A 22,993-nucleotide genomic window follows, 5' to 3' on the forward strand; every position below is an offset into this window, starting at 1 on the left:
CAGTTTTTTACACTTCAAGCTGTGCCTCAAGAGCGAAGATGTCAAGTCAGATTTTTTTGGTTTGTTTTATCCAATGAAATGGAATAAACAGGATAGATTAGAAAACATCAGAATGTACCTTGGAGAGTAAAGGTAAGCACCATTGTTGGAAACTTGTTTCAGATACCATAAGTCATCAAGTTTAAGTTGCTATCAATTGTAAGATTTACCACAATTTTATGTAACATTAAGAAAAAGAAGTACTGCCAATGAAACTATGACATGTTTATGTCCTTATGACTACAGAATCATATACAGGCTATAAGATGCATCCTGATTATCTACCTTAAAACTCACTGAAACTCAGTATATAGGCTCCCGTGTATGAGACGCAAGGTAAAATGTATTCTTCTGTGGCCAAAGAGCAAAAGAGGGAAAATGTGGCCCAAGCTGATGGTAGAGAGGCAGGCCCAGACCAAGAATCTTGAAGGCCAAGAAAAGAGTTTGGATTTCATTCAAAATGCAATTAATTGGAGGCCAACAGAGGTTTTAAAATGCAGAGTGACATGGCCTGGTTGTCGTTTTGTGGATGCTGCAGGAAGAACAGATCAAAACAGGACAAATGTAGAAGGAAGTTCAAAAACCACTGAGGCGGTTGCTGCTGCCATTAAAGGAAGAGAGGAGGGTGGCTTGGAGCTGGACGTGGCAAAAGATGCAGAGAAGTGGATGGAGGTGAGATCTCTTTTGGAAGCACAGGAAATAAGACTTGCTGATGGACATGCGGGCCAAGGGTTCCTTAACAGACTTTTGATTTGGAAGACAAGGTAGATTATGGCACCATTTGCTTAGCTATGAAAGCCCAAAGAAGAATCCAGTTTGAGGCAGAGGAAAAAGTGGCCCTTTGCTTTAAAAAAAAGTAAAAAATATTCATCTCTATCAGAGATTAGTAAGTAATAAATGCTGGAGAGGGTGTGGAAAAAAGGGAACCCTCCTGCACTGTTGGTGGGAACGTAAATTGGTGCAGCCACTATGGAGAACAGTATGGAGGTTCCTTAAAAAAATAAAAATAGAGCTACCATATGATCTAGTAATCCCACTCCTGGGCATATATCCAGAGAAAACTCTCAATTCAAAAAGATACATGCACCCCAATGTTCATTGCAGCACTATTTACAATAGCCAAGACATGGAAACAACCTAAATGTCCATCAACAGATGAATGGATAAAGAAGATGTGGTGTATACACAATGGAATACTACTCAGCCATAAAAAAAAGAATGAAATAATGCCTTTTGCAGCCACATGGATGGACCTAGAGATTATCATACTAAGTGAAGTAAGTCAGACAGGGAAAGACAAATATCATATGATATCACTTATATGTGGAATCTACAATATGAGACAAATGAACTTATTTAGAAAACAGAAACAGACTCACAGACATAGAAAACAAACTTATGGTTACCAAAGGGGAAAGGGCAGGGATAAATTAGGAGTTTGGGATTAGCAGATACAAACTACTACATACAAAATAGATAAACAACAAGGTCCTACTGTATAGCACAGGGGACTATATTCAATATCTTCTAATAAACCAAAATGGAAAAGAATATTTTAAAAAATGTAGCTGAATCACTTTGCTGTACACCAGAAACACAATACTGTAAATCAACTACACTTCAATTTTTTAAAAAAAAGAAAAAGGTCTATAAGAGAAGTAAGTCAAAAAATTCAGCACCTAGCCTGTCAATGCAGGGGGACACAGGTTCGAGCCCTGGTCCGGGAAGATCCCACATGCCGCGGAGCAGCTAAGCCCGTGTGCCACAACTACTGAGCCTGCGCTCTAGAGCCCGCGAGCCACAACTACTGAGCCCGAGTGCCACAACTACTGAGCCTGAGTGCCACAACTGCTGAAGCCGTGTGCCTAGAGCCCGTGCTCTGCAACAAGAAGCCACTGCAGTGAGAAGCCCGTGCACCGCAACGAAGAGTAGCCCCCACTTGCCGCAACTAGATAAAGTCCACATGCAGCAACAAAGACCCAACACAGCCAAAAACACATACATACATACATAAATAAATAAATTTATTTAAAAAAAAAATTCAGCACCTAATTTAGCTGTGATGTATTCTCTAAATATGTCTATTTTGCCATAGATTTATATTTTAAGTTTATAACAGCAGATTAGCCACTGCAGAAAAAAAGATTAGTGAACTTGAAGACATAGCAACAGAAACTATCCAAAATGAAATACACAAAGAAAAAAAAAAAAAGACTTAAAAAATGAACAGAGCATCAGTGAGCTGTGAGACAACTCCAAGGAGCCTGATACACATGTACTCAAAGTCCCTGAAGGAGTGCAGGAGTGAGACAGAAAAAAATATTTGAAGAAATAATGGCCACAAATTTTCCAAAGTCAATGAAAAACTAAATCCATAGATGCAAAACGTTAAACGAGCCCTAACCACAGGAAACATGAAGGAAATTAAGCTAAATCACATCATAATCAAACTGCTTAAAACCAGTAATAAAGGTAAAGAGCTTAAAACCAGCCAGAGAAAAAAGACAAGTTATTTATAGAGAAACAAAGAGAAGAAAGATTTCTCCCAGTGAGGTTGGAGGGGTTTTGGAGGGGAGTAAGCTAGAAGACAGGGGAGCAACATCTTTAAAGTACTGAAAGGAAAACAAAAACAAAAATCTGTCAACCTAGAATTCTATACCCAGCAAAAATATCTTTCAAAAATGAAGGCGAAAGAAAGACCGTTCCAGACACATAAAAGCTGAAAGAATTTGCCACCCACACACCTGTACTATAAGAAATGTTAAAGGAAGTCTTTCAGGCAGAAGATGACAACCAGAGATTTAAATCTACACAAAAGAATGAAGAGGACTGGAAAAATGGTAAAACAAAACAAAAATCAGTAATTGCACAGATGGACTTACAGATTCATAAATTAAGAGTTATAACTTAGAATCAACTCAAATAATTAGCCCCGATTTTCATGAACTAATTTAATAGATTATAATTTTTTCCCCAAAACTGTTTTTTGCCTAATAATGATATGAGAGATTTATTAATTTAATGGGGCAAGAATACTATTTATCTAAATTAGGAACGTGGCTATTTGTACCACTGATGAATCTCATCTGTGAGTATCCTAGAGGAAGAATCCTTAGGTTAGTAAACTCTAGAGCTGGAATGAACAACTTTTTTCTTGTAAGGATCAGATAGTAAATATTTTTGGCTTTGAAGGCCACTCAGTCTCTGTCACCACTACTCAACTCTGCCCTCACAGCACAAAAGCACCCACAGACAATATGTACACAAATGGGTGTGACTGTGTGTCAATAAAACTTTATTTACAGGAAGCAGACTAAATTTGGCCCACTGGCTATAACTTGCCAACCTCCACTCTAAATGACTATTTGGTGTGAAATTACTCAGACAGAAACAGGAAGCTGAAGGTGGAGTTAACTTCTTCAAAGCCTAAGCAATGATTATAAAAAAGCTTTCTGGCCTAGACTGAGGGATAGAAGACCTGTTCCACTTTATGACTAACAGCAAAGTTTCCAAATAACACCACACCAGTAGAAACTTGCCTAACTGCCCCACAGTAGTCTGAAATTTCAATCACTAATATTTCTATTATAATTTACCATCATGAGGCCTTTGGATCACTCTGACACATCAAATGACAATCCTCTTTGAGGGTATAATGTAAGGAACTACCATCATTATGGCTTTTATTATTGACTGAAATATAAACACAAAATGTAGTTGTGACTGTTGTGACTCCTGGAAGTACTGTAACAATCATTGAACTGATGTGAGCTTTAAAATGGCAAGAAACATGTTTTATGTTCCTTTGAAATAAGTTGTAAAACAAATGCACAAAAAGCAAAAGGTCACATTATATATAAAGGTAATAAAATATGTAAGACATATGTAAGACAAGCTTTGGATTCTTTCAATGTAATATCTGAGTGTTAATTAGGTGTTAGAAGCTACAGGGAATAAATATTTACCCTCTTAAAAATTACTGAGGACCCCAAAGGGCTTTTGTTTATGTGAGTTATATCTATCTCTATTAACCACATTAGAAGTTAAAGCAGATTTTTTCAAATATTTATTTATTATTTCTTTTAAAATAAAACTACTGCTTTTGCACCATCGGTGCAAATGTTAACACAATGAAAAACACCACATGACAGCTTAGTATTATTATGAAAATAACCTGAACTTGGGGACCCCCCATGGAGCCAGAGACCCACCCCCCCCCCCCAACTTGAGAACCACTGACCTAGGGGTTGGGTGGCAAGAGGCAGAATGGACAGGCTGCATCCTGGAAACCAGAGAGGCACTCACTCTGGGGAGTACTTATGTCTTCTTTAATTTTAAGGAAAGTTACAAGAGGAATGAAGAAAAGAGAATTATTATGCAACCTTGTTGAGAGAAAATGCCTGTAGAACTGTGAAAAGGAAACATGTGTTTAGATGTCTGACTGCCTTCTGGGATCCACGGTCAGGATCCTAGAACACAGGTTTCCATGCATCCACCCCTTTCCCTGGGAAGGCTGGCACCAAGCAACACTGTCACCTTAGGTGACCCAATTTCACATCTTGCCTATCATGCCGATGGGTTACTAATTCAATACAACAACTGATAGTTACGTAAAAGAGAAAAAGAGAGCGTGCATTGACTAATGATTTTAACAAATCAAAGAGGATGACTCTGGGATCCCACCATCACGCTCTGCTGGGAGGATCCCTTTCTCGAGTGTCTCTAGCTTTTGACTTGATTATTCAGCATTAGTCATTTAACAAAATCAGTAAAAGAACGTGAGGGCAGGGACGTGAAACGTGTTCGTGGGGCCATGCTGGTGGGCGCCAAGCCCACACGGTTCCTCTACCCCGCGGCCCCATTCAGAGCAACGCTCCCATCACGTCTCACGTCTGCATGCAATGAAGTGTGCATGCTCAAATTCTCTTCCACAGAAGAAGGCATTACATGGAGCCTTTTTTTTTTTAAAGATTTTTTGATGTGGACCATTTTTAAAGTCTTTATTGAATCTGTTACAATATTGCTTCTGTTTTATGTTTTGGTTTTTTGGCCAAAAGGCATGCGGGATCTTAGCTCCCCGACCAGAGATTGAATCCACACCCCCTGCGCCGGAAGGTGAAGTCTTAACCACTGGACCGCCAGGGAAGTCTCTACATGGAGTCATAAATTTCAATTCCAGGTGGAAAATTCTCTCTTCCACCAATAAGCACTGAAGCATCTTAAAAGCATGGCTTTTTGTTTAAATCTGACTCTCTTGTTGCTGTCCACCTTGACTCAATCTCAGCTTTTAACGGCCAGTGAATTTCAATGCAAATGCAATTGACAGGGTGGGTAAAGGGAGAGTGGGAAAAAAGAAAGCCTGAGGAAGCCCAACAATGGCGACTGGCGGCCCCTGCCACACTTCTTCAATGGAGAGCTTCCATTTAACTGTGCTCCATCTATTTTTGGCCCAGGGGCAGAAGCCAAACAGGGTAACTGCTCCCATCCCAGGTGAGGAGGTGGCCACCTCTTAGAATTAAAGCAATAATAGCCCATTTGACTATTTGCTTTTCTTGATAAAACAGCCTGCTATGAAGCAAACAAGCCTCCTAGGACATCATTTTAGATCCAGCTGATTGAATTTGATTGACGCTTACGCTGGGTCTGAACTTGGACCAGAACAATGAGAGAGGGAGAGTCAGGGTACTGCATCTGTGACCATTTTCTCTCTCTCTCTCTCAGAAAATACATTCTTCGGAACAAATTCAACAAAGCCATTCAGGCAACAGCCACCTGTGGTCCATGACCAGATTTATGGGACATAATCAAGAGGAGGGGAGAGGAAAAACCCACAGCCTTCAAACTGAACTGAGGCAAACTGATGTGAGGTTTGGATTCCTGCATGATGGGCTTACAAACAGCTGTTTGACCAAAGGCACTTTCCTCTCATCATTGTGAACAAACCCTACTTTCCAAGGGATCCTCATCTGTGAGAGTCGTAGAGTCCTAGTTTCCAGACCTAGGGAGGTTCGTTTCTTTCTTTCTTTCTTTCTTTTTTTTTTTTTTTTTAAGATGCTCTGAGGCAGTGATCTCATCTGACTAAATTAAGTCGTGACTTGCTGCCGTGCAGGCGTCCAGCAGCCATTAGACACAGCACATTCCGACCAGCAGCAAGACAGGACTGAAAGACTAATTTCCCCACAGATAAACAGCAGCGACACAAACTCTATTGTATACCCTCCTCCTTCCAAACGGGCAGGGTAAGACGCTTCACCACCGCCTCCCTCCCAATTCCAACAGAGTAGAGAGGTAAATGCTTCCCTCTCCTCCACTCGAGTAAAAGGATTTGAGGGATTACAGGCCAGTCCCCTGGGGAGAAAAAGCTAAAGACACAGCACCAGGCTCACAGTGAGGACTCATTAAGTACAGATTAAATGACTGACGTCCCCTCCTTTCAGAGCTGGGGTGGCTCATGTGGGGGGAAATATTAATATACAAGGCATTAAATATAATAGTGGTTGGATTTTAGGTGTCTCTTTTAGCAGCTAAGAAATGCTATCTGGCTGTCTCTCTCCACATCCACCCCACTCCAGAAAGCGTATACGCCTTCTTGGCGTATATATTCATTTCATTCTTACCTCCATTTTTTTCTTCTATGACTTCTTTTCTCTTAGACTTTTCTTTCTTATTCTATCCTGTTATACTGTTTCATATCTTTCCAAACTGTTTCCAATCCATTTTTGAAACAGGGCAGAATATAAACAAAGAGACGCTATTTTTTTCCAAACCAAATACTGGGGGCACATGGCATTATTTAATGAGCGTTTTCATAGAGAAAACAATGGAAACTAAGGTTGTAACCAATATCTGAATTTGGCGTAAGTCCTGGAAAATCTAGGATGCACAAGCATCTTCTATACAGGAGTTACTCTGTATCCCCAGAATCCTGGAAGGCCCTGTATCCTGGACTGGTCCATAAGGACCCTGGCACTCTCAGATCATGTTCCCAATTTGGTCCCCAAACCCAACAGTGGTAGATAATCTCTAAGAAGGAAATTAGTTTAAAAAAAAAAAAAAAAAAATATATATATATATATATATATGTATGTATATATGTATATATACATACATACACATATTACTTTTAAACAGAGTAAATCATAAGCAACAAAAGTGCATGATCATCTGCAGAAGTAATCCTACTCTAAGAGATGTTTAGAGCTGTTTGCTGATGGAGATAGGGACAGGATCCAAAATGAATCAGAATGAATAAGATACCCATTTGGGTACCTTATTGAAAAAAACTGAACATCAGCTGCATTGTGCCCTGCCCACAGAAGGGGGTACCCTGACCAGCAGGCATGAGTGTGCCCGTCCGCTTGGCAAGTACAGTATGTTACCATTAGAAATGTATGCACTTGGTTGATACCAGCCATTAAACCCATTCAGCTCTCCATGCCCAGAGTCCAGGTCCACCAAGCAGCCTTCCAAGAGAAATGGGATTTATAAGTAGATTTCTCTGAAGGGGAAGAACGTGAAGATTATCCTGGTCAACTTGGCGGTTGTATTTCCCTCTGTAAAGCTGGTAAATTGGCATTTTTACATATAAAATTCTTGTCAGTTTTGTTAGCCTGGGTCAGTCCCTGTGAGAAGGATCAACTGTGGGAGATTGGCCAACGAAGTCACATTTTAAGACTTGCAGAAAGAACTAAGGTCTAAATCCAGGGGCCGCCCACCACCAACAATATACCTCCTGAGAACACTCTTCACGTGAGCAAACCAGTCTCTCAGAAAGAGCAGGGAAGCCAGGTCCCTTTTAGAGAAACAATCTCTCATTCATTAGAATCATTTCCATCCAGAACCTACCAAATGCATACTATAAGACCCAAAACAGAATCTACAGCTTGAAAAAAAAAAAAGAACACAAATGAGGTTAACCAAAACAAAAACAGAAATAGGGTAGAAAGACTACTGTAAGATATAACATTATTATTTTTTTAATGTTTATTGAAAACTAAAGTAGAAGACCCAAGTAAACAGACTTTGGTTAAACTGAAATTTAAAATATAGTGATGATTATTTTAAAAAAAGGTAAATGCATAAATAAAGGAGGACCTTTTCAAGATCCTTAGGAAAGCTCAGATATTGCCCAATTGATCTAGTTTACTAATTCCAAAGAGGAAGCAGCCTACGTAAGCCAATTTTCTGCCCATTAAGCATCTCTCTGGTTTATTTTTTCTCTCTTGGCATTTCTAGGGGTGAGCAAATATCCTCAGCTCCACACTTATCCTACCGTGAGTGCCTGGATCTCTTCTTCTGCTTCCGCTGTTGTCTCTTCCAGCTCCGTCTTTGCCTGGCGGAGCTGGCTCTCCAGAGCTGCCCGGGCTGCCTGCAGGGCTGTCAGCTGAGACTCGCGCTCCTGCAGAGAGAGCTGCAGCTCCGTGAGCTGGCGCTTGAGCTCCAGTTTCTGCTCTTCATGCTCTAGACTGACCTGAGACAGAGAGAGAGATGCTCGTTGACCTTAACTGAAGAGAAGGCCAAGACGCAACCTGCCGTGCAATCTGCATCTTAAATTTGGTCATGGAATCAAATTTTCAGCACTCAACCGAGAAGGGAAAAAAATTCAATAAAACAGCTCTGACTTCGATAAGTCTCAAAAATCAACAGGAGTGAGAACACATAAGAGTATATACAATGTATATTATCAATACAAACCATCCCTTCCTTTCGTATATTCGAATGCTTGGGAAAGCTTCTAAAAAAAAAAAACCACACAGCAAGAATCCCCTATGAAAATGATGACGATTGTTCTTATTAGAAAAACATTTAAAAGTAAACAGATATAAATAACATCGTATTAGTAACAAGGACACCTTTACAATGGGAATACAAGTGGAACAACAGACTGAATTCTACTTATTTTAAATATTTCTGCTCTGATTTTCCTGATTAGGTAACCCAAATTAAGGTCATATTGTGTACTAATCATTCTTCCCTCCATCTGCCCATCTATCCATCTATCTACTCAACCTTTCGTCTATTCAAGAAAAATTTACTTGGGACTTCCCTGGTGGTCCAGTGGGTAAGACTCTGCGCTCCCAACACAGGGGGCCTGGGTTCAATCCCTGGTCGGGGAACTAGATCCCACACGCACGCCACAACTAAGAAGTCCGCATGCAGCAACTAAGAAGTCCGAATGCTGCAACTGAAGATCCCGCATGCTGCAACTAAGACCCGGCGCAGCCAAAATAAATAAATAAATAATGAATAAATAAATAAATATTAAAGGTAGTCACTATTAACATAAAAAAAAGAAAAAGAAAAATTTACTTGGCAAATTCTGTGTAAAAGGAAATACGGAGATGAAAAACAGTCTCTGCCTTCAAGTTGGGGAGAAAAATAAAAACCAACCATAGCCATACATTGTGGTCGAGTGCAATGGTCAGGAGATGCAGGGATGTGATGGGAACACAGCAGAGGGGGAGAGGAGGTGACTGGGGATCTCTGTGTTGAAGAATCCAGGAGCCAAACAAGCAGCTAAGGAGGGAAAGAAAATTCCAAGCAGAGGAAGCAAGACGTCCAAGGCGTGGAGATGTGGGAGACCCTGGCACATCTGCTGACGTCACCAACACTGACAAGCTGCCCTAGGGACCAGACCCTGTGTCAGACATGGGGATGCCAAGCAAATAAGAGATGCTTGCTGCCCTTGGAGAGCCCACTGAAAGCGAAAGGGTACAAGCTAAACATGAAAGGCCACGGGGACCCAAAGGAGACATCCCATCCAGCTCCAGGGGGACAGAGAAGGCTCCCTGGAAAAGGTGACACCCAAGTCCCAAAGGCCAAAGGCATGAAGAGGAGAGAGCCTTTAAAAGATTTAGCCCAGAGAACCAACAGGATGTAGTGGTTAACTCAGAGTGGGGCCGAGAACAAAGGACAGAGAGGAGCCAAAGGTGACACCTATGTTGCTGGGCATCTGAATTACACAGACAGTGAGACCACTGGCCACGACAGGGAACAGGAGAGGAAGGGCCAATCTGAGGAGAAGGGCAAGAAATTCACTCTTGACACGTTGAACTTGAGCTGCAAGGGAGACATCTGAGTGGAGGTGTCCAATGTCTACTGGGACAACAGGTCAGAAACTCAAGAGACAGGTCTGGGCGGGTCGGCTGGATCTGGGAGCCCTTCACAAGTCCACGGCAGCCGAAGCCAAGGCTATGATCTCTCTCTAGTGAGGATGACGAGAGGGACAATGGCTGCGGCAGTGGCAACAACGATGATGTGACAGCAGCAGGTGCAGTACCCATGTACAGCGTGCCAGGCACTGTCTTTACCCATTTCATCTCCCTAACAACCCAACAAGGATGGTATGACTATGACTTCCATTTTACAGACAAGCAAACTGCGGCCCCGAGAGATTCAGGAACTGAGAAGACGTCACACAGCTAAAAAGTGGCAGGGTTAACTACTTACTGTTGGTCTTATTAAAATGCCAGCAGTCGGAGGAGGCTGCGACTCTGCTAGCATGCCTGAAAACTCCCAAGGCCACTTGGCAAAACCATGAGAGGCCGGTGACATCACTGTCACACGTCAGCAGGAAGTTGGGGAGCAGGATGCTGTCCGATGCAGGGAGAACCCAGGGGCCCTGCGCCACAAAAGCTGCTGGAAAACTGCTAACGCTGCACACACAGGCTGCGGGGAAGGACACCCAGGACCCTTGCAGGCGGGTCAAACCCGAGGCTGAGGCCTCTACCCTCAATCTCAATGGCAGCAGGTGGCAAAGAGAAGGCGGATCGCCTGGCTAGATTTAAAGCTAAACTCCAGGAGAAAATATGTGCAAACAAAGTGACTGACAAGGGACTAATCTCCAAAATATACAAACAGCTCATGCAGCTCAACATCAAAAAAACAATCAACCCAATCAAACAATGGGCAGAAGATCTAAACAGACATTTCTCCAAAGATGGCCAAAAAGCACATGAAAAGATGCTCAACATGGCTAATTATTAGAGAAATGCAAATCAAAACTACAGTGAGGTATCACCTCATACGGGTGAGAATGGCCACCACCAAAAAATCTACAAACAATAACTGCTGGGGAGGGCATGGAGAAAAGGGACCCCTCCTGCACTGCTGGTGGGAATGTAAATTGGTGCAGCCTCTAAGGAGAACAGTATGGAGGTTCCTTAAAAAACTAAAAATAGAGCTACCATGTGATCCAGCAATCCCACTCCTGGGCATATATCTGGAGAAAACCATAATTCGGAAAGACACATGCACCCCAATATTCATTGCACCACTATTTACAATAGCCAGGACATGGAAGCAACCTAAATGCCCATCGACAGAGGAATGGATAAAGAAGATGCGGTACATATACACAATGGAATATTACTCAGCCACAAAAAAGAACAAAATAATGCCATTTTCAGCAACATGGATAGACTTAGAGATTGTCATACTAGTGAAGTAAGTCAGAGAAAGACAAATATCATATGATATCACTTATATGTGGAATCTAAAAAAAATAGTACAAATGAACTAATTTACAAAACAGAAATAGACTCTCAGATGTAGAAAACAAACTTATGGTTACCGGGGAGGGGGAAAGGGGGAGAGGGATAAATTGGGAGATTTGGGACTGACATATACACAGTACTATATATAAAATAGATAACTAATAAGGACCTACTATAGAGCACAGGGAACTCTACTCAATACTCTGTAATGACCTGTATGGGAAAAGAATCTAAAAAAGAGTAGCTATACATATATGTATAACTCGTTCACTTTGCTGTACAGCAGAAACTAACACAGCATTGTAAATCAACTATACTCCCATAAAAATTTTAAAATAAATAAATAAATAAAGCTAAACTCCAGACTCCCCTGGAGCATATACAGCCCTGAGCCCCTCAGGAAGCATCCTAAATTTCTCCCACCACCCCTGTGGGGCTGGCTATACTGACTGGAGAACAAAGCAACACGCCTTCCCTGTGGCAGGTTAATGCCCAGAGGAGCTACAGCTACAGGGCAGACACACAAGAGAGACATTTCTGGGAAGGGAAAGCAAAAGCCAGCCAGCCAGCGTTCCCACGCTCAGAGAAATCTATCCGAGTTATTTACACTCACACTCCTAAGGCTGACACTACGGGGAAGTGTGGTTAAACTTACTGAAGAGTAAAAATATCGCCTGGATTAGAAAAGTAAAACCACTGCCTGAGGCTTCTGGATAACCTAGAACAATGGCCCTCAAACTCCGGAAGCATAAGCATCGCCCAGGGCACCGGTTAAAAATGCAAATCCCTGTTCCTCACCCCCACCCGACCCCGATTCCATTAAAAAAGCTGAGGGAGGAAGCCGCCCAGGAATCTGCATTTCAACACACGGGCCATGTGGTCCTAACAGAGCGGGGGTCCACACCTTGACAACTCCTGCCCTTGGGAGAAGTGGCCTCATTTTAATACTCCAGTACAAATGAAGACATTCCTAAGCTTCAGAATTCAAGGTTTGGTCCTTAACTAAAGACTGTCTGCTTAACGGTCTTTGCCTTAAGAGAGATCATCTCCGCTTTGAAGAATTCCATCACAAATATTTGAGCCCAGTGTCTCTACGCCCAGCCGGGATGTCCCACTTGCAAGGACCGCCCTCCTGAGCTCCGGTCCTGCCTCTGGCAGTGCCAGCTAAACCCACCTGCCAGGCTGACGGCCCCCGACATCAGGGATGGGTCTGTCTTGTCACCACTGCCTATCTGGCTACTAATTGGCACACAGCAGGCATTTGATAAATACACAGTGAGCCATGTCAAGTCACAGCTTCAGTCAACCTCAAAAGGTTCGCAACCAAATGTGTGGTATTTCCCTCCCCAAACCTGGCTGCCTTTCCCAGCTCCCTTATATTGGGTCGGCCAAAAAGTTCGTTCGGGTTTTTCCATCTTATGTGAAAACCCAAACAAACTTTCTGGCCGACCCAATACCTCTGAAGCGAATCACCTTCCATCAGACAAACCTAAAGTTTAGATTTCTCTTTTAGTCTCCCACTGTCATGGGGGGGCCTCTGTCACTGTCATTAAGCCGTACTATGTGCTAAACTCCGTGCATGGACACAGTCATGTGACCCTCGATGAATCAGGATACAGGAGGAATCACTTTGCCCCCATTTGAAGATGCACCAATTTACGTCATCCTCACGTGACCCCATGAGGGAGATACGTTTTCATGGCCGTTTTACAGATGAGGAAACTCAAGCACAGAGGCGGTAGGGTAGCCTGCCCCACCCGAGGTTACCAAACGCCTAAAAAGGGGAAGTGGAATTCTACCGCAGACCCCCCATGGCCCTGCCTGCACTCTTCACCACCACACACAATGGCTCTCGTGTAAGTACTGATTTGTGCTTGACGCTTGGATGACTGGGGGCCCCTGGGTCCTCCAACAAACAGCCTCGGGAGATCACCCCTCACTCTCACCTCCCTCAGCCTGGTCTCCAGCTCCAGCAGGCGATTCTTGTCGCTGTGGTCTTGGTGGCTGATTTTTTCCAGCTGCTCCTCCAGCTTCCGGTTCTGGGCCTCCAGTTTCCCAGCCTGTGTCTCCAGGTAAAACTTCTGCTGCCTGAGTTCTGAAATCATTTCTTCCTGGGCCTTCCTGGTGGGGGTGGTGGGAGGAGCCAAGCAAATTCACAGTCTCATTAGAGGCGAGCATGTCCCCTCAGAAGGACGGGCAGAAGCAGGGCGAGAGGTGCGTCTCAGCAAGCGGACCACACTCGTTCCCAGGTCAGCGCCGCCCTGACCCGGCCTCGCGTGCATGGCCCCAGCACGGGGACTTGGGGCCCATTTAGTCCCCACTGCTCAGAGTCCCTCGTCAGTGGCATTAAGTATGGTCAAGGGGGATGCAAGAGATACCATCATTTCACTCCTTTGGTAGACCTTTTTATTTTTCCAGTCTGCACAGGAGAGCAGAAAGGGCCTCCTGAGAGTACAGGCGCACCCTCACGACTCACCAAGACAGGCCCTGGGGAAGAGAGGGCGGTGAGGAGAAAGAATGCTACTCCTTCTACTTCTCTGTCGACCTTGCTCACCCCTTCACCAGGCCGCTCAGAAGCTGGAATGACTCAAAGATCGGACAGCGGCCTACCAAGCTGGTTTAAACTAAGATGGGAGTGTTTGAGATCTCTTAAGGAGACTGTAATTCTTTGGGGAAAAAGATTAAGATCAAAGTGCTCCCGGAACACAGGAGAGTCCTTGCTGAACCCCAAAACTCACCCCCAAGGGCCCAACGTCACAACAGCGAAATGGATGGCCCAGTTGGGCCCACCTGAGATCACCTCTGGCTGATTACAGGAGGCGAGTCTGGGGAACGAGGTCTCCAGAAGCAAACTGTAAATTACTTCATTAGAGAGACCAAAACACTCTGTGATGGGATGGTAACTTGAAGCATTTAAGAAAACGCAGCTCAAAAGAGAGGGCGGGTAGAGTGAGATCACTTCAGAGAGGGCAAAATGACGTAAATATACGGAGGCCGGGCCCCGCCACAGGAGTCGTTCAATCCGCGCCTGCTCCGCCAGACAGAAGAACAGAGTTTGTGGCCAGGAGAGAAGACCAAAGTGGAATCAAGCACACAGCTAGAATGTGAACACTTACATGTTCCTCTGGGTAAAGAGACTGCTGTTTGCCGCAAGTTTATTGGCTTCCGACAATTCCACTATCCTCTGTTCCAGGGATCTGATCTTGGAATCCATGGCGTTGATCATCTGAAACACGGGGGATCTTTGGAGCCTCGCACACAGACGGTAACACCGGAATGAGAGGGAAGTGGGCCACGTGAGTGGGGAAAAGTGTCATGTGAAAGGCAGGCCATTAGACCAGAGACTCAACTAGCCTGTACCCTGAGGAGCGCAGATCTCACTGCTCCAACGATGGCACTCATTTGTTTTATCAAACGGAGACTACAAATCCCCTCACTAGCTAAGGGGCCTGCAGTAAGCACACGCGAGAGGACCTCTTGAGGAACCTGGCATTCCGTGAGTTGACAGGCCTCGTTAAATCCCCGTGTCGTCCACACGCGCCCTGAGCCTGCCAGAGCCTCTAAACTTGCATCTGCAAGTTCCTATTTCTCATCACCCACGAGTTTGTCGTTCTCTGAGTGATTCCTTCTCACCCAGCCCCTACTGTCCTAGATTCTCTGCATCAAAGCTTCCCCAACTTAATGAAACATAATAATTGGCCAGGGCAGGAAAGGGGCAGGGGGCGGCGTGCTGGTCAAAAATATCACTTCCCAGGACCCTCCTTTAGATATCCTGTTGTGAAAAGTCTCGGTAGGGTCTGAGATAATAAGTAGATTAACAAGCACAACAGGGGAAACTTTTAAGCTGCAAGTTTCTGAAACATCTGCCTACACAGATTAGAAAGGAAACGAGATGCCTAAGGGCGGCCACAGGCCACCGGGCACTTCGTCGGGGAGGTGGCTGGGGGTTGGTGTGTTGAAAGACAGGGTTCTAGTTGACGCAGGTCAGCGTGAGTTCTTAAAGAAGGGCGTGAAAGGCAAAACTGGCCACCCCGAGCCACCACTGCCACTGCTTTTATGAGAAGGGGTTGCAGGGAGAGCTTTCTGTTAGCAGCAGACTCCACGGGACAAAACAGACCAAATGGACTCTTCTCCAGCGGGGGCCTCCTGGCGTGGTTCACACGCCCTCCCTTGGAGACCGGCTTTGAGATTCTGTCTACCTACCGCCTTCTGTTCGCTGAGAATCTTGCCTTTCTCGTGGGCCTCCTCTTCGTGTCTCTGCATCAGGTTCTCCAAAGTCTCCTTGTCGGCTAGGTCTTTCTTTATCTGATTGTCCAACACCTGAGGAAAAACAAAAGGAGAAGTTAAGTGTCCTGAGCAGAGCAGACTAACCAGAGGCACTGGAGAAACACAGGAAAGGAGGGGAAAAGCAGTGGAGAAGCCACGCTGCCCCAACTCCGGGGCACAGCGAGGGAGTGGGGGTCTGTCTATCAGCCAGGAGGAGGTTAAGAAGTCAAGTATGACCATCAAATGGCAAGTAACCGGAGGACGTGAACTAAGAACTTATTTTTAAATCAGCAGCCAAAATGACCTGAGAAGTATAGCCAAAGGGGAGGTGGACTCCAGAATGAGAGGGAAAAAAAAAGATCTCTCTAGAGATCTTAACGATTTGCAGCTATTACCTAGGGGCAATGTTATCGTAGTCAATGCACCAGTAGTTTTCAGAACACTGCTTGCTCTTAATTTGTACAAAATTAATCTCGTTATCTCCAGGCTGTGTGTGGAGAGATGGAAAGCCAAAGACCGAGGAAGTCTGTGTGACCAAGGCTGACGTTCAGAAACAGCCAGGGACGAGTGGATTCTGCCCACCGGTAAAGTAGGTGGGGAGTCAATAGACTGAAGAGACAGCATAAAGGAAAGGGGGGGAAAAAAAAAAAAGGCCTCTTTCCTCTGTTCTTTCCTCTGATCCAGCTGGGGGTGAAAATAAAAAGTCATTGGAAAGAGAAATCTTTCCCAGGGGAAGAGAAATCATGTGTTCTCAGTGCTGAGAATGCCACTGTAAGCACCTACTGTTCCCAAGAGGAAAAAATAAAACAGTAATGGTGTCACCATCCACCAGCTGATCTAATGTTCTGCGAGGGACACACACAGCCCCACCAGCTGCCAGAACAACTGGTGAAAAAGAGAGGAGAAAAGGAAGGCGACATCATAACTTGCCGAGCCTTTGACCACGACCCTGTGTTTCTCATCACTGTGCTTCTCTGAATGATGGCGACTGCATCTGATACTGGGAAGAAAGCCCAAAGAATTGGGGTCACAGATGGGAACTGAAATCTGCCTTTTCCGCATTATCTATTGTGATGGGCCCTTCGTAGCTCATGGGGACACAGTCGCTGAAAAGAGCCAATGAACAGGGAGGGGGTCCACATGATAAAGAAAGGAAAGAACAGATTTCAAAGAGGGCTTTAAACTAGAACTGACTGATGAAAAAAATAGAGTGAGAGTTGGCAGAGAAGAATAAGAGGTGGAGGACGGGGTCATGGGAGAAGGGACGAACCTCAAGAGGATAAGTGGCCCACTCTCTTGGATGTCAGGGCACGATTCTAAAATTATGAACAAGAAAAGGACAGAATCTGGGGTATGATCACAATTATTACCAAAATGGCCTCACAGGGGATGGAACAGGAACACAAAGCAGAGCAGACTAAAAAGAAATGGTTTCATAAAGATGCCAGGAGGGAAGACAGAAGAAAACAGATCTTTCCCTAACATTCTCTAGGATCTATAAAGCCAAGTTCTTGCCATCTAGAAGGTAGCAGAGACCACATAATGTCTAGACCAGGAATGCTCTTTTTTCATGCGGTGCTAAAGCAATGAAGCACATTTTCAGGATGACTCTGCTCAAACTAAGACCTCCACTTTGGCAGCGGTGGATACCAACATAGGTAAGTGTGAGCCACAAGGAACGAGCCTTTCTCAAGGATGTACACCTCCCGGCTTTGATTGGGTTAAACTGACAGGAGGATGAACAAGAAGATGCATGGGAGGGAAGCAAGGAATTTGTTTGAAATGAGAGATTCCACTGTAGACATTTATATCAATTGAAGATATCGACAGAACATGGCTTTTTGACAGAAAAGTCAATATACTGACCCAAATTACAGAATGGATTTGCAAAGGTTATTTTCATCATGGAAAGATACCAGTGGACTACTGTATACATTCTCATAATTTTCTGAAAGTCAGTTTATTTCAAGGATAAAAGTCTGGACACCAGTAAGAACTCAAACCAAAAGGACTGGTAGGTAAATGCACTAAAGTAGAGGGTCACACTAAAACACGGTGTGGTCCCTTCTGGGTTATTTTCCTGGTATTTCTTTCAATGAAAAATAACCAAAAGTAGCACGAGGGGTAAAAGAAGGAAAGTGTCAGGGTAGTGATGGTGAAGATGCTGTGTGAGCATGTACATGTGTGGTTCTCCAGAAAAGGAACAGCCAACTCTTTGAGAATACCAACCAAATCAATAACATGATCATCACAAAAATTAAAAGCCTCCTTCACTGTCTGACTTGGAAGGGAAAGAGACAATATTTGAGATGGTAATGAACAATGTCTGATTCTCAAGAACGTAAGAATTAGTTAAAGGCTCAGTCCAAAATCATGATGAAAATGTGACGTGATTTCAAAAGGAAATAGATAGGCTGGCAGTCATTTCTGATCACTGAACTTATTAATAATAATTGAATTGAAATAATAATTTCAGTAAGTAAAGTAATAACTGAATTTATTATTTTATATGATAGGCTGGACTATTTAGGCCAGTTCTTCTATGAAAACATTTTCCCAAAAGCACCTAAAAGTTGGCAAGAGAGTAAGAAATTACAGACTAAAATCTAAGTGAAAGCAGAAACCCAGCTATTTTGAACTTGAGGCATTTGCTGAACCAGATAAACTTGAGCTTCATTCTTAATTGCCTCAAAGGGTAAGAAGACAAAGAAGTCAAAGCCCAGGGCCACCCACAAGGTGGGCACACATTTTCATTCAAGGCCTCAAAGAATTCTCATTATTAATTTTCCAAGGAAAACGAGCAGCTGACCAGGCACACAAAAAACAGAGACACCATGGAAAAGAGCCAAGAGAAACAACAGAGCAGAAACAGACCTTCAGATACTGGAATCATCAGATACAGATCATAAAACAACTATGCTAATGCATTTAAAGAAGCAGAAGATAAGCTTCAAATCAATGCAGGAAATAGAAAGTTATTGACTTAAATAATCTAGTAAACTTGGGGAAGAACCAAACAGAATGTCAAGAAACAAATAAATACAATAACTGAAATTTAAAACTCAATGGATGGGGACTTCCCTGGTGGCACAGTGGTTAAGAATCCGCCTGCCAATGCAGGAGACACGGGTTCGAGCCCTGGTCTGGCAAGATCCCACATGTCGCGGAGCAACTAAGCCCGTGCGCCACAACTACTGAGCCTGCACTCTAGAGCCTGCGAGCCACAACTACTGAGCCATGTGCCACAACTACTGAAGCCCGTGTGCCTAGAGCCTGTGCTCCACAACAAGAGAAGCCACTGCAATGAGAAGCCCGCTCGCCACAACTCGAGAGAAGCCCATGCGCAGCAACAAAGACCCAACACAGACAAAAATTAATTAATTAATTAATTAAAAAATACCTCAATGGATGGGTTTAACAGCAAATTAGACAGGTAAGGGTTAGTACACAGGAAAATCAGTCAGAGCTTAACCAGAATGTAGCACCAAAAGACAAGGAAATGGAAAATACAAAAAAAAAAAAAAAAAAAAAAAGGATAGATTGGTGGTAATCTAACACATGTCTAATCAAATTCTCATAAGGGAAGGAAAGAGAGAAGGGGAAGAGACAATACTTGAGATATAACAACCAATAACTTTACAGAATTGATTTTTTAAAATATATACATATACTCCAAAGTCCAGTATACCTCAAGGAGGATAAATAAAAAAAACTCCACATCTAGACACATCACAGTAAAACTTCAGAAAATTAAAGATAAAACAAAGTTGTAAAAGAAAAAAGAAAGACTGCTTTCAAAGAAAGCAACAGTTAGACTGACAGCTGACCGTCAACTGCAATAATAAAAGCCAAACGTCAATGGAATGATATCTTCAAAAAGTATAAGAAATAACTGCCAACCTAGAATTCTATCCCCAGTCAAAACATCTTTCAAGAACAAGGATGAAATAGAGACATTTTCAGACACACAAAACAGAGAGCCTGGCACCAGCAGACCTTCACTAAAGAAAGTCCTCAAGGATACGCTTTATAAAAAAGGAAAAGAATTCCAGGTTTAAGATGCAAGAAGGAAATTAAAAGCAAGGAGATGGTGAATCTCTCTAAATCTAAATTATCATGGACTCAGTGACAGTGGATCAAAAAACATTTTAAAGATGGAACTGAGACACATGACGATCAAATTTTCTTAAATAATAAACTATTTTTGAACTTCGGATATCCAATCCGCCCCAAGGATAACACCCCAAGACCTCCCACCATGGCCCAAGGACAGCATTTACCACGGAGAGTCCTTTGTTCTAGCAAGAAGTGGCTCGAAGTGCCTGGGAAGAGAAAGGAGCTACATGGTGCTATAGGAGGAAGGGCAGGGAAGACTGTAAAGTGTCTTTACTTTAATTTTTTCCTCGTAGTGCTGTTCTTTCTGTTTCAGGTGCACCTCCAGGTGCTGGGCTGAGACCTGGGCTTCTCGGTGCTTCTCCTCCAGTTCCTGGACACAAAAGAACAGATGGTCAGGTGTGCAAGGGAAGGACAGAGCCGATGCATGTTAGACGTTCACAGGAGACACCACTTTGGCACAGGCACCAAAGGCAACAGGCATCTGTTTCTTCATGACTAGCCCTTAAGGCTCTTGGGAAAGGAAACCACCACCAAGCCTTGGCCCTGGGTTTTCCAGCTCCGAGTATTCACACACATAAACACATGGCTGGTGGGCTGGGATCAGAAATCTGTCAGTGCTACAGGTCAAACAAAGGCAGCTCTTCATCTCTGCCTAGAGAAATGAGAGTGACGAGGCAACACAATTTGAAAAATTCAGTACAGCACAAAGCCCCTGACCACTGTCTTGACGGCCTTAAATGAGGAAAGTAATATCAATTTAAGTTTTAAGTTAATTTATTATGAGGATAAAAAAATTTTTTGTATTTTCCTCATTAACAAAATGATTGCTCAGGAACCCTAGCTAAGAAGGAAAACTAATGTAACAATTCAAACACTTTGAGTTTTGAATGATTATTTTAACTGACTGGTAATATGGAGCATGTGAATATCTGGAGGTGTTCATATGATATCATGTTTATATGAAGTTTACATGATATAATGCTAATGGGAACAAGGCAGAACATAAAATTCACTAAAAATGACATAAACGTGTACACATACATTGAAGATAGGAAGAGAACGTGGAGTAATATAAATAGCTCAAATGTAATGTCCTCTTCATTCTCTTATTAAGATTTCTGCTTTCAAACAAAATTGTAATTCATTTGGAAATTATACCAATTCATTTGCCAACGTATTATAAACTGATCGTATAAAAGGCAGCATTCAACTCACCGAAACATTCTCTAAATGAAGCTATCTGCGTTTACATTAATTCTTATGAATCTGGACCCATTAGTTAATTACTAATAACAAAAGTCATTACTCCAAGTTTTTGTCTCTTCACACTATCTTGAAATTTTCCTTTGAAATGGAAATAATTATAAGAATTTTGAAGAACGAGGAAATTATACAGGATATGCCCATAAAATGGAGAAAAAAATAATTTTAGATTCACACACACATGAAATGTTACTGATTAAGCTTTTGAAATTCTAAAGTCTGCAAGCAGTTGACTTTGCTTTGGGGGCCAGTAAAGTATTCAATGTTAAGACCAGGTGCACAAGATCTGCTGCAAGCTAACAGATGTTATCTTGAAAAGTTGAATGTAAACAGGATTTTAAGTAATAAAAACATACTTTAAGGGCTTTATGTATATTAAAGGATCCCTGGCAATGAGGTCTTTTATTAAAGCAAAAGACTCTGCTATAATGAGAACCCCAATTAGCTGTTTTGAAAGTTCTTATCAGAATAGCAAATATTTTAATGCAAATGATATTTGGGATGTGTTTCCAAGCATCATCATTATGTAACAGTATTAAGGACCCCTCTTTGCCCATATCCCAGATACTTCACAACCTAAGCATCACTCAGGTTCTTGAGCAAAAGGCACCCTCCGATAAATGAAGTCACAACCACAAAGGTACTCGGACAGGTGGCAAGATACACTTGGAAAAAGAGATCTGCCTACTTTTTCTTTATTTTAGAAATCACTTGATAATCGTCTTGTCGTAGTTTCAGACCTCCTAAGACAGCACAGGAATGGAAATAAATCTGAAAACAGGTCGAAAACTCAGATACCTGAGACTGACAACCTTAAGATCAAATTTCCGGTCTACATATGCATGGGAGTTTACAACATATAATCCAGGAATGCAGAACTCTACACTCCCACATTTTAACTGGCAAGCGAACCTTGGAAAAGCGGACATTCTAAAACCTGACTTCTTGACAGTTTGGCATTTTTTGTTGTTGTTGTCATTTTTTAAAACGTTATCTTCTCTACACGTGTTGGATCAGATTCTTCAGTCCTGTTATGCAAACAGTACTGTTCGTTGCTCTATTCCCAGCTCCTAGAACAGTGCCTGGCACATAGTAGAAGCTCATTAAATATTTGTTGAATGAATGAATGAACACATCACCATTAAACAGAGAAACACTTTGCAACCACAAGACTTAACCACGTCGTTTGCACCAAGCAAGGGGGTAGCGGTGGTGGAATCTCCGTGGGAATTCATTTGACTCACGGTAAAATTCACACATTTGACAATCGCCAAGAGATACTTGGATGATGGAACGAGAGAACAGAAAGGGTAGACTGACAATCACATTTGCCTTTGTGTGTAGACGTTATCTATAAAGACTGTGTGTCAGAGCAAAACAATTTAACTGGTTTCTCTTTTCACCTGTGTGTTCAAGAGTGCCCACACGCTCATGAATATAGACAAACAGAAATGTAACGTTTTGAAGGGTTGGGTTTTCTTTTTTTTTTTTTTTTTTTTTCGGTATTAAGTATATAGGCCTATAAGTCGGTCATTCTTGAGTTCATATAGTTGCTGGTGACTCGTTTCCCAGAAGAGATGCAGAGGGAGAGACAGAGAGAGGGAGGTGGGAAGCGCCCCGCTCACCACCTTGTCTCTTTTCTGGTGCAGAGGAACGCCCGACTACTCCAGAGTCAGTCCTGAGGGCAGGGAGGCAAGGGCTACAAACAGGCTCCCCAAAGTGGCATCAAATTCTTGGTTTGGGGACTGAAATCCAAGGAGAGTCTTTTAAAGGTTCACCTGCCTTTCACCCTGGCAAGAGCAAAACTTTGACAC

The 22,993-nt window shown here is 42.9% G+C and overlaps 1 protein-coding gene across 1 annotated transcript in view; it reads right to left on the reverse strand.

The window, feature by feature from the left end:
- Positions 1-22,993, reverse strand: part of CIT (citron rho-interacting serine/threonine kinase) — a 164,514-nt gene that overhangs the window by 41,549 nt on the left and 99,972 nt on the right. Inside the window, 5 exon segments of the mRNA XM_082417032.1 lie at positions 8,312-8,509; positions 13,481-13,655; positions 14,651-14,760; positions 15,738-15,854; positions 20,191-20,286. Of these exon segments, the coding sequence (XP_082273158.1) occupies positions 8,312-8,509; positions 13,481-13,655; positions 14,651-14,760; positions 15,738-15,854; positions 20,191-20,286 (696 nt within the window).

This window comes from Balaenoptera physalus, assembly GCF_965194825.1.
Source record: "Balaenoptera physalus genome assembly, chromosome: 12".
Classification (NCBI taxonomy): Eukaryota; Metazoa; Chordata; class Mammalia; order Artiodactyla; family Balaenopteridae; genus Balaenoptera; species Balaenoptera physalus.